The sequence below is a fragment of the Saccopteryx leptura genome, chromosome 7 (assembly GCF_036850995.1).
Source record: "Saccopteryx leptura isolate mSacLep1 chromosome 7, mSacLep1_pri_phased_curated, whole genome shotgun sequence".
NCBI lineage: Eukaryota > Metazoa > Chordata > Mammalia > Chiroptera > Emballonuridae > Saccopteryx > Saccopteryx leptura.
In genome coordinates, this window is record NC_089509.1 from 88,005,728 (window position 1) to 88,016,462 (window position 10,735).

The following is a 10,735-nucleotide window of genomic DNA, read 5'->3' on the forward strand; positions in this document are numbered from 1 at the left end:
GTTAAACATCAATTTACCATACAACTCAGCAACTGTACTCTTAGGCATCTACCCAAGAGAAATCAAAACATATGTTCACACCAAAAGTTGAAGTCCATTATTTATAGACTATTATTCATAATAGTTTAAAATTCAAAATAATAGAATACCCATTAACTGGTGGAGGAAGAGATAAACAAACTGTAGTTTTGGAATACTATTCAGCAACAAAAAGGAATGAAGTATTGTACTGCACATTCCGAAATACGGGAAGAGCTCAAAAGCATGCTAAGTGTAAGAAGCCACACAGAAGAGACCATGTGTTGTATGATTCCATTTTACATAAAAGGACCTAAAAGGACAAATTTATTGAGTGATGAAGTTCATTAGAGGTTCTCTGGGACTGGGGTGGAAATGAGATGTGACTTCAAATGGGCAGGAGATGGTGATGGAAGTCTTTTTTACGTGATAGAAATGTCCCAAATTTGGATTGCAGTAATAGTTGTATAATTCTGTATATTTACTACATCATTGAAATGGGTGAACTTTATGAATTGTGCCTTTTTAAAAGGTCAAGAAAAATTTAGTAAAATACTGTATTACAGGAGAGAAAAGTTAGTTTCCAACCTTTCCACTAAGAGTCCAGTCATCTGAAAACTCTTCCTCATAAATAGTATCATCTTCGGAAAGTAAAACCCCATTTCCCTATGTGAAAAAAAACACAAAGCTCACAATACATAAAATGCAGAGTAACTTAAAGAGTACATTCAGCCATATTCTGCAAAGCCTTCCATAATTTTAAAAGACAAAAAAAAAATAGTATTAAGAAAGTAGAACATTAATAAACAGATGATCTTAAAAGTTAAGGACATAGGAGTTTTAAAAATGAATAGTAACTGTATGCAAATATTCCACTCACCATCATTTTATTAAGGTGAAAGTTGCCTTCATAGTATAATCCAAACTGGGTAACTACCACGCCATTCCCTTGACACACATCATCTTGCCACATTCCCATATACTTCTCCCCTCTTCATAGAAAGAGAAATGAAGTAAAATGAAAAATCAATGATGATAAAGATGATGTGGGGACAAAACAATTATCATACGGAAGATACTAAGCATCACCTAGGTTGGTATGTGTTCAGTATTTCTAGCACAAGTAATTAACTGCATCTCCTCAAACGTGAGACACTGTGATAGCAAAAGGCATCTTACTCAGAGCGATGTTCTCTCAGGAATTAAATGTTATAGTCTACCTAACATAGATCTGCATCTACATCATGTGTTTCTGTGATAACTTTAAAATATATCATTATAAAAAATGCCAACAATTTAACTCTAAATAATTTCATTCAAGATGTGATGGGTAGACTCAAACCTATGCACAATTCTTTTATTACCTAAAAGTTTACTTACAAAAATAAAAGAAAGAAGGAAATGGGGTTTATCATACAAGAAGGCTCATGCTTCACCTACTTGAACTTAGAGAAATCTTACTAATTGCCACTAAAAAGAAAAAATAAGTACAAACACCTTGTTAAATAACCATGAAGTTTAGTAATAACAGCAAGTTTTTAAAAATTCCACATTATGACAACAACATGAAGGGGAAAGAGTATATAATTAAACCCAAAAGAAAGTCAGGCCGAGTCAATATTGAGGCAAAAGAACTATGCCCCTCCCCAAGGTTTAAGTGAACTTAACTAAGTTTGATTCTTGGGTTGCTGACATGGTGACAAGTATCTGCCCTGACAGGACAACCTTAGCAGAAGGTGTTTAGATACTATTCTGTGACCCCAAATGGAATTTCCATAGGTTCTCTCTGACCTTTCACTCCTATTACCTTCTGATTGTATTGAGGATTTTTCTTTGAAGAATAGTTAAAAGATTTGGTAGCCTCTTTGAGCCACTAAAAGCTTTTAATGTGTGAAGCTTTAAGAAAAATGGTACCAATGTTAATTCTGAATGACCGTAACCTTATAAAAAAAGTAACTCGTTGTTTGGTTCACAAAAAAATGAATAAAATGATGCCTGATAACTATCTTATTAAAATTTTTCTCAACACTGTCATATTAAGACACTTGGCCTTCATGAAATCATCACTGTTTTTGAAGAAGGGAACCTTATCCCCTCCCCCCTCTACTAAACTCTGGGATTAGAAGCAGAATACTGTACCTTGTGATATCATCAAAGACACCGTATCCTGCTTTCTTATCCATTACCCACTGGCCAATGAACATGCTGGGAGAAGAGGAAGTCAATTTTCCACTTCGTAGGAGACCATGACCATGACGCATGTTATCTTGAAAACAGCCTTCAAACACTTCACCAGAGGCATAACTGTGGTTTAAAAAAATGGATAAACATCACAAGCACATTGAATTCTCATGCTAAGTTTAGCACAGTTAGAAAATTCATAATTATACTCATGTCTCACTCATCATTGTAATTATTCATGATTATTTTTCACCAATCAAAAGTCTCATTTTTGAATGACTGAGGTTAAGAAATGAAAGATGGCATAGGTGGCATTCTGTGTTCACATGGGGAAAATGTGCATTTGTTCTTACAGGTAAAGGAAATGAGTGATCTCTGAAAGAATGATACGTTTGCCCATAGTAGAGTCATAAAATAAATATAAATTTATAGGCAAGACATTTAGAGAATTCTATGAGAAAGTTAGGATTTATAAGGTTTGTACAGATTTGTTTAGAACTAGATAATAAACTAAAACTTTCATCTTATGAAAGATGAGAGGTTGAACTTTAAAAGAAGACTTTACACAGTTTGTCACAATTTACTCCTTGAAAATTATGGCTACATAAACATTTAAATTGACATGGCTCTTTACAAAGCACCACCAGTCCAACAACTTTCCCAGTGTTATTACCTATAGACCCCCTGACCACACATTCTTCCTTCTTTCCAGTGGCCCGCATAATGATCTTCTTTGTTCAGGGCTCGGTTTGGGATTCTGTATTCTCCGTACCTGCCAAGGAGAATAAAAAACAGCAGAAGATGCCTTTGTGCATATTCAGCTTTTGTACGTATACACTCGTAAACATTAAGACAAGGGAAAAACAAAAAGATTTACCAAAGGAGGAAAGGGAAACATGGAGCCTTGGGTTCAGCTGTTTCTACATATTATCTAAGCTGCTTGGCAAGCCTTACAGGAGTAGGACGACATCCCACTATGCAGAGATTAAATGTTTTATCCCAAGTCCAATGAAAACCAGAGCACCTGTGTGCTAGGCCTGTCTCTGCCACGGATTAGCACATCATCTTGGGCAGGGAAGTCCTGGTACCCAGCTCCCTCATCTGTATAATAAGAGGGTAAATCAGTTTATCTAAAGTCTCTCCCTGGCCGGTTGGCTCAGCAGTAGAGTGTCGGCCTAGCGTGCGGAGGACCCGGGTTCGATTCCCGGCCAGGGCACACAGGAGAAGTGCCCATTTGCTTCTCCACCCCTCCGCCGCGCCTTCCTCTCTGTCTCTCTCTTCCCCTCCCGCAGCGAGGCTCCATTTGAGCAAAAGATGGCCCGGGCGCTGGGGATGGCTCCTTGGCCTCTGCCTCAGGCGCTAGAGTGGCTCTGGTTGCAACATGGCGACGCCCAGGATGGGCAGAGCATCACCCCCTGGTAGGCAGAGCATCGCCCCATGGTGGGCGTGCTGGGTGGATCCCGGTCAGGCGCATGCGGGAGTCTGTCTGACTGTCTCTCCCTGTTTCCAGCTTCAGAAAAATGCAAAAAATAAAAAAATAAAAATAAAAAAAATAAAGTCTCTTCTTATTCTAAAGTTCTAGTAAAAGGGAAAGATATCATATCACAAAAACTTACATTATCACACACATATCACCTATCCAAGCTATATAATAATCCTTATATAGTAAAATTAATTACTTTTCTAACATAATACAAAATACTTCATTGCTATAAATTTATCATGTAAATATATTTAAGGGATAGAAAACATGACATGCTTATACAAAAATAATGCCATTGAGTTCCATTATGAAAACATAGCACATCCGATTTCTCCTTTAGCATATCACAGAAATTATGATGATTTAAATTTACTGAGAGGAAAATTTCTGTATGTCCTTTGTATAACAGGGGCACTACCATCTCAACATGTCACCAACATTGCCCAAGATTCTCAGTCTTTACAACTGAGAAGTGGATAGAAAACATTTCCATTTTAACAGATGCAAGGCTGTGTAATTTGAGGCCACATGGCTGTCAAAGTAATTGATGTGTTCTAGGTAAATCAGGGCTGCATCCTAGATTCCCAGCTCTCTTCATGTTCACACATCTGCATTATAGGCCCTAATACATGGTATGCACATATTTCTGCAAAACAGAAAAATCTACTTGTTTTGAAAATAACTAAACACAAAATTATATGATTTGTGACTGAAGGTGAATTTACCCTAATGTTTCACACAATTTTCTTACCCATCTTCCAAGCCATTCCTGAACATGCCAGAATACCTCTTCCCATCTGGCCACTTCAAAACCCCTCTGAAATGCATAAGGAAAGAATAATACATGTCAATTTATGTCTCAGAGAATCATTACTTTTTCAGTAATTAGACTATCATTCTCACCCCAGGAATAAATCTTAAACATCTTCACCTGCCATGAGGCTTCCCTGAAAACCAGCGTCCATCATAGGTTGCATCCTTTAGGCGGGAGTCCTTGTAGAAAGTGTATTTAGCACTGCGTGATATGGGTGGTTCCTGCCTCTGAATACTGCTGCCACTTCCATAAGGTGGAAGATCAGATGTTCCCCTCAAAGCCTGATCCACAGCTTGGCTTATAGCCCACAGCCACCTAGTCTAGGACCAAAAAGTATCAATAAGTCTAAGGCAATAAGTCATCAAGTATTGCTTTAAATCCTGCCAGCTTTCCTTGGTGTGAATAATTTTTGTCTTCTAATGCTTTCCTTATTAAGTTATGTTGATTGGTTCTTAGAATTCACTGCTACATGTTTAAAAGTAAGTCACGTTAAAAAAAAAACAAAAATCTATAGTCTTTCTATAGTCTTGGTTTAATGAAGATTTCATCAGGCGTAATCATGGATCATTAGAAAGCAAGAACAATTTTTATCCCTTTACTACCCTAAGAGACAGGAATATCTAAGTCAAAGGTTGAAAGAAAATATCATAATAGACTAACCTTTTCCTGGGGTGTTGATGAAATGAGAGTGAACTGCTCCTCAGGTGTAGTTATCTTTAAGCCATTCCTAAAACATTCATAAGGGTAAATACCAGTAGGTAAGGACAACCTGTCATTACATCAATCCTCAACCATGAAAAGCAACTTGCTTATTTCGAGAGAAGCAGAAGTCAATTAAATATAAATGCAGTCAAGCCCTGGGTTTGGGTCCCAGAGTGGGAGAAAGGACACAGAGTTACGTTACTCTGTGTTGAATAGGGGATGTGAGCGACAGAGAAACCCTTCCACCACTTATGATCTCTCATGATGGGCACGACAGGCCACGTGACTGCCTACATGCTGGAAGGGTAAGGCTCATTAGGCAGAGCAGGGAGGCTCCCTGAGCTTTTTTTCATGTCTAAGGAAACAACCCGGTAACACAGGGAGAGATTTAAAGTGGAGGTGGGGGAGGGAGGCACACTTACACAGCACCAGCTTCTTCAGAAAGGGGCTCTGCCCACAGCGTGGCCAAAGGGAACACATGGTGTGTGGAGAACTGTAAGAGACACAGAGACAGAGCTGAGAAAGCCTGTGTAGGTCCTGGGGTCTCTGTCGCATAACTTGCTTCAAATGGCTAATTCCACATGGGTGCTGCCATCACAGCCAAACAGTCCCCATGCTATAGCTAACCCCAGTGGGTCCGGTGACTCTGCTGCAAGGATCCTGTCACACGGCTTATACATATTTTCAAGATATAAACTGAAAAAATTCCCTGAAATCTGGCTCATACCAGAAATGCAAGCTGAATGTTCTTTTTCATTCAATAGTTTCTTCAAAATCACAATAGATTTTTTTTTAATTAAATGAGAGGTGACTGGGATCCACCCAGCAAACCCCCTACTGGGCAATGTTCTCCCCATCTGGAGCCACCTCTCCATTGCTCGGCAACTGAGCTATTTTAGCACCTGAGGTGAGGCCATGGAGCCATCCTCAGCACCTGGGGCCAATATGCTCTAACCAATCAAGCCACGGCTGCAGGAGAAAGAGAGAGACAGAATGAGAGTGAGAAGGAAAGGGAGAAGGGTGGTGAGCAGATGGTTGCTTCTCCTGTGTGCCCTGACTGGGAACTGAACCCAGGACTTCCACATGCAGGGCCAACGCTCTACCACTGAGCCAACCAACCAGGGCCTAAAATCACAACAGATTTTAGCACAAACTGATGGTATAATTAAGTAAGTAAGTATAGTACTCCACTTTCCAGTGCCTTTTTTAAGGTTAGGCATCCGGCCTACCTGGGCGTGGACGAGGGCATCATTAAAGAGAATGAACCAGTTCACGGAAAACCTCCCAGCATGCTGCAGAGATAAGGCTCGGTTACTGCTCTCACACAGCAGTCGACGCTCTGGTCTCCTTAAGGAGTCCTGGAATTGAAAACAAATATAAAATCAAATAATCAATTATTTTAATATGCAAAGAGAAAATGAAAATATATAAATCACATTTAGGGAAATCTGTTGGTCCTAGATTACCTTAGTGTTAAACCTAATTTACATGTAATCCAAACATTTAATAAAATTAGAACCCAAAGGAGATGAAAAAGAAGATAGAAACGAACAAAGGTGAAATACATACATGTTCAGAAAGGGTTCCAGGAATGAGGAAGTGTGCTGATGTTGAGAACATCCGTTGCTGTGGTCCTTAGACCACCCTTAGAAAGGGGCTTATTAAAGTATCAGTACCATAAACAAGAGAGGAAGGAAGAAAGTGATGACAGTTGCTAAGGACATGACACTTGGCATGGTTACCGTCATTTTCCCAGGGAAGGTCTTCCAGAAGCCCAGTGTGTATTCTGCTTCCTTCCTTTTCCTGCCGAGATGGAGAGCAAGAGACTCATAACAAGAACTGGAATCCTGCAGTTTCTGGTACTCTGGAGATGTCTGGAGGCCAATATATCAGAGAGGGGAAAATAATATAAAACAATTGTCCAGAATCTGTAGCCTCAGTGTGGTTTAGATACATGATATTGAATTTAGGGAGGAAATCCAGCCTAAAAATAGACATGGTAAACTAAATGGAACTGAGCTAAAAGCAGGTCAGTTCTAAAAAATTCTGTAACAGACAGGTTCTAGGCAATAGAGAAATAACTCAAGGAGAAAAGAAACAAACACTGGCAATTGCCAGTGAGAACAGCAGCAGAGAACTCAAGATAGACGAAGAATTCTCAAATCTTGGTTTTGGTTTCAGAATGCCTCTAGTTTGCTTATGTGGGTTATATCTATTGACATTTACCATATTAGAAGATATAGCTGAGAAATAAAAATATCTCTATTAATTTACTTCAAACACAATAACATTTTAAATAAAAAATAAGTACATTTTCCAAAACAAAAAACTGGTGAGAAAAGTTACATTGTTCTACATTTTTAAAAATCTCTTTATTGGCCCTGGCCGGTTGGCTCAGTAGTAGAGCGTCGGCCTGGAGTGCAGAGGTCCCAGGTTCGATTCCCGGCTAGGGCACACAGGAGACGCACCCATCTGCTTCTCCACCCCTCCCCCTCTCCTTCCTCTCTGTCTCTCTCTTCCCCTCCCGTAGCCGAGGCTCCATTGGAGCAAAGATGGCCCAGGTGCTGGGGATGGCTCCTTGGCCTCTGCCCCAGGTGCTAGAGTGGCTCTGGTTGTGGCAGAGCAACCCCCCCCCCCCCCGGAGGGGCAGAGCATCGCCCCCTGGTGGGCAGAGCGTCGCCCCCTGGTGGGCGTGCCGGGTGGATCCCGGTCGGGTGCATGCGGGAGTTTGTCTGACTGTCTCTCCCCGTTTCTAGCTTCATAAAAAATACAAAAAAAAATATCTCTTTATTATCTGGCTTAAAAGATGATGGCTGGAGTTCCATTTCTGCTACTGCATTTAATCTTTTGCAGTTGAAATATATAAAGAAAATCCTGCTTTATAAAAATATACAGTTGGGGCCCTGGACAAGTAGCTCAGTGGGTTAGAGCACTGTCCTGATAACACCAAGGTTGTGGGTTTAATCCCGGGTCTGGGCACAGAAGAATCAACCAATGAATGCATAAATAACTGGAAAAACAAATTGATGTTTCTGTCTTTTTCTCTCTTCCCCTTTCTCTCTCTCTAAAAAATCCATTAAAAATTATATATATTTGGGAAAGGGAGAAGTATTTTAATAACCATTTCAAATAATTGTAAATAGTTTCCTTTAAACTGTACCAAAACTTAAGTGTGGTTTCTTAAAGAATAGCTGAAATGTGGAATCTGAAACTACATTAACTGAACCTTTTGTACTCTGTCACATTAAAACCCACTGGTCCATCTTACACTTCGAATAGAACTTTTATCCACACATGATTTTATACCATGAAGATTGGACATCTGGATATGAGTCACTGAGTTATGCAGATCTTATAAATATTGACACATTTTACTGTACAACATTGAATATTACACAGTAGTTAATATTATTGACAGTCTTGTCAGAAAAAGTCTTTTAAGTATTGGAAAATTGCTTAGTTCACAGGAACAGGTACATGTTTTCCACGTATTAATTTTTGTTTAAAAGTTCAGATTTTATCAACAAATATTGTCAATTTTCTCCTTGAAGTGACAGGCTCATTTACTCAATTTTGAGAAACTAGTTGCCAAAATTCAAATCTGAATAACCAGTTTATCTGTTCATTGTTCTTTCAAGTTAAAAAAAATAGCTCTCAACTCCCAGAATCACAACCTTACACTTTTCCTTGGGAAACCTCCATACTTCAGTATGCAGCAGAGCTGCCTCAGGTGAGTTTCCCATTTCATCATGCAGAATAGGAAAAAGACGTATAGTCTATGTGTGGTAATGGGTGTCAACCAGACTTGTTGTGGAGGTAATTGGCAATATATAACTATCTCAAATCACCACATTATAATCTGAAATTAATACAATGTTACATGTCAATTATATATCAATAAAAATATGTTCAATGGCTGAGGTTAAATAAAATTAATTTTTTACTGCTTTGTCAATAATATCCTTAAGTGAATATACAAGGTGATCACTTTTTAGGTTATATCAATGTCTAATCACCATGTTGAACACCTAAAACTAATATTATATTGTAAGTCAACTGTGAGTAAAAAAAAATTTTTAATTTAAAAGTAAAAATAGAATTCTTATGTGAAACTGGCATCTTTTTGTTTTTTTAACTGCAAGTGTAGGCACTGTAGAACACAATGACTCTGACAGCAGTTTGTGCCTCTACTTGATTCACGCTAAGGAGCCAACAGTTTTACTCATCTTTACTCTGCACTGTCAGTGCAGATGACACAGTGAAGAAGCAAATGCCTTAGCACTGTCCTAGAAATAGTCTGATCTTGCAACCCCCTGGAGGTGTTTGGGGCTCCAGGAGTTTGCAGACCAAGCTGTGACCAGTCGTGGGACAGGGCATAATCACTGGGCCTTGTGGCGAATGAGCAGAAACTAAAATGAACAGATGATCCCTTATATTTATGAGTGATTACTTTACACTCCACAATTCTTGAAGTCCTTCATATTCATTTTTTCTATTCACTTAAGAAATATTCAATGGTTTCTACTAAATATAGACTATAAGTAAGGTATAATGTTTGGATGCTGAGATCTTAAAAGTAGGCAAAGAAGATAGAAAAACATAAGCATACCAGGACAATGCAGTGGTTTTGTTAACAGATTACACTGGGGGACAATTTTCTTTTTCATTTTCTGTTGCATGAGGTTTTAGAACTGTTCCTATATATTTGTGCATCGCTGATTCCAAATCTAAAATCCATTTTTTGGTGCATGCTCTAGTTTTCATGCAATTTTAACTTCTTTTTGTTACAGTTAATGCCATGCATTGGTTTTTAAATTGGAATTAAAGGGCAATGACCCTTGGATTGAACATAACCACAAGGCAATTAATGTTTTACAAACATCACTTTTACATAATTGTAGTTGTTTTTAAATGTAAAAAATTATTATCTGATAAAAACACCCTCTTATTTTGTTTTAAGATTGAATCATGGCTTCTTTGAGTAGGCGTAAATGTGAGATTAGTCCTGACACCTTCTGTTATATATGTGGCTGTTACACACTTCAATGTCAGAGGCACAATATTTCATCACTTGTGACATGTGCATATATTGCCTATCTTCAAGTTCCCCTTGGCGATCAAGACAAGAGTTGGGTTCCTCATATTGTGTGTCATAATTGTGAGGAAATGCTTCGTGACTGGACAAAAGGAAAATGCGAAGGGATGCCTTTTGCTATTCCCATGGTTTGGCGTGAACCTAAGGACCACAGCAGTGACTATTATTTCTGTCTTATCCATACAAAGGGCATCGGCAACAAAAAACGGCATATGATCGCATATCCTAATATTCCTTCAGCAATACGACCTATCCCACACTCTGAGACACTCCCGGTTCCAGTTTTCAATGGTTTTATTTCTTCTAAGGACAAAGAAAGTGAACATGATGATCAAGTGTATTTTGATAAGAAGCATGAGGAAATGGTTGTAGAATTTGATGGGTCTTCTTCTGATGCCAAGCAGTCATTAACCCCTCAGCAGTTTAGCCAACCCGAATTGAA

General features: G+C 38.8%; 1 protein-coding gene across 1 annotated transcript; it reads right to left on the reverse strand.

Moving 5' to 3' along the window:
- Nucleotides 1–594: 594 nt before the first annotated feature.
- LOC136379026 (alsin-like) lies at nucleotides 595–7,067 on the reverse strand. The gene is made up of 10 exons (XM_066346506.1): nucleotides 6,941–7,067; nucleotides 6,428–6,556; nucleotides 5,621–5,691; nucleotides 5,157–5,223; nucleotides 4,614–4,816; nucleotides 4,434–4,499; nucleotides 2,873–2,971; nucleotides 2,158–2,322; nucleotides 899–1,010; nucleotides 595–684 (listed from the first exon to the last, which is right to left on the reverse strand). The coding sequence occupies exons 1-10, from the start codon at nucleotides 6,944–6,946 to the stop codon at nucleotides 595–597; spliced, it is 1,008 nt and encodes a 335-aa protein (XP_066202603.1). The 5' UTR covers nucleotides 6,947–7,067.
- Nucleotides 7,068–10,735: the final 3,668 nt, after the last annotated feature.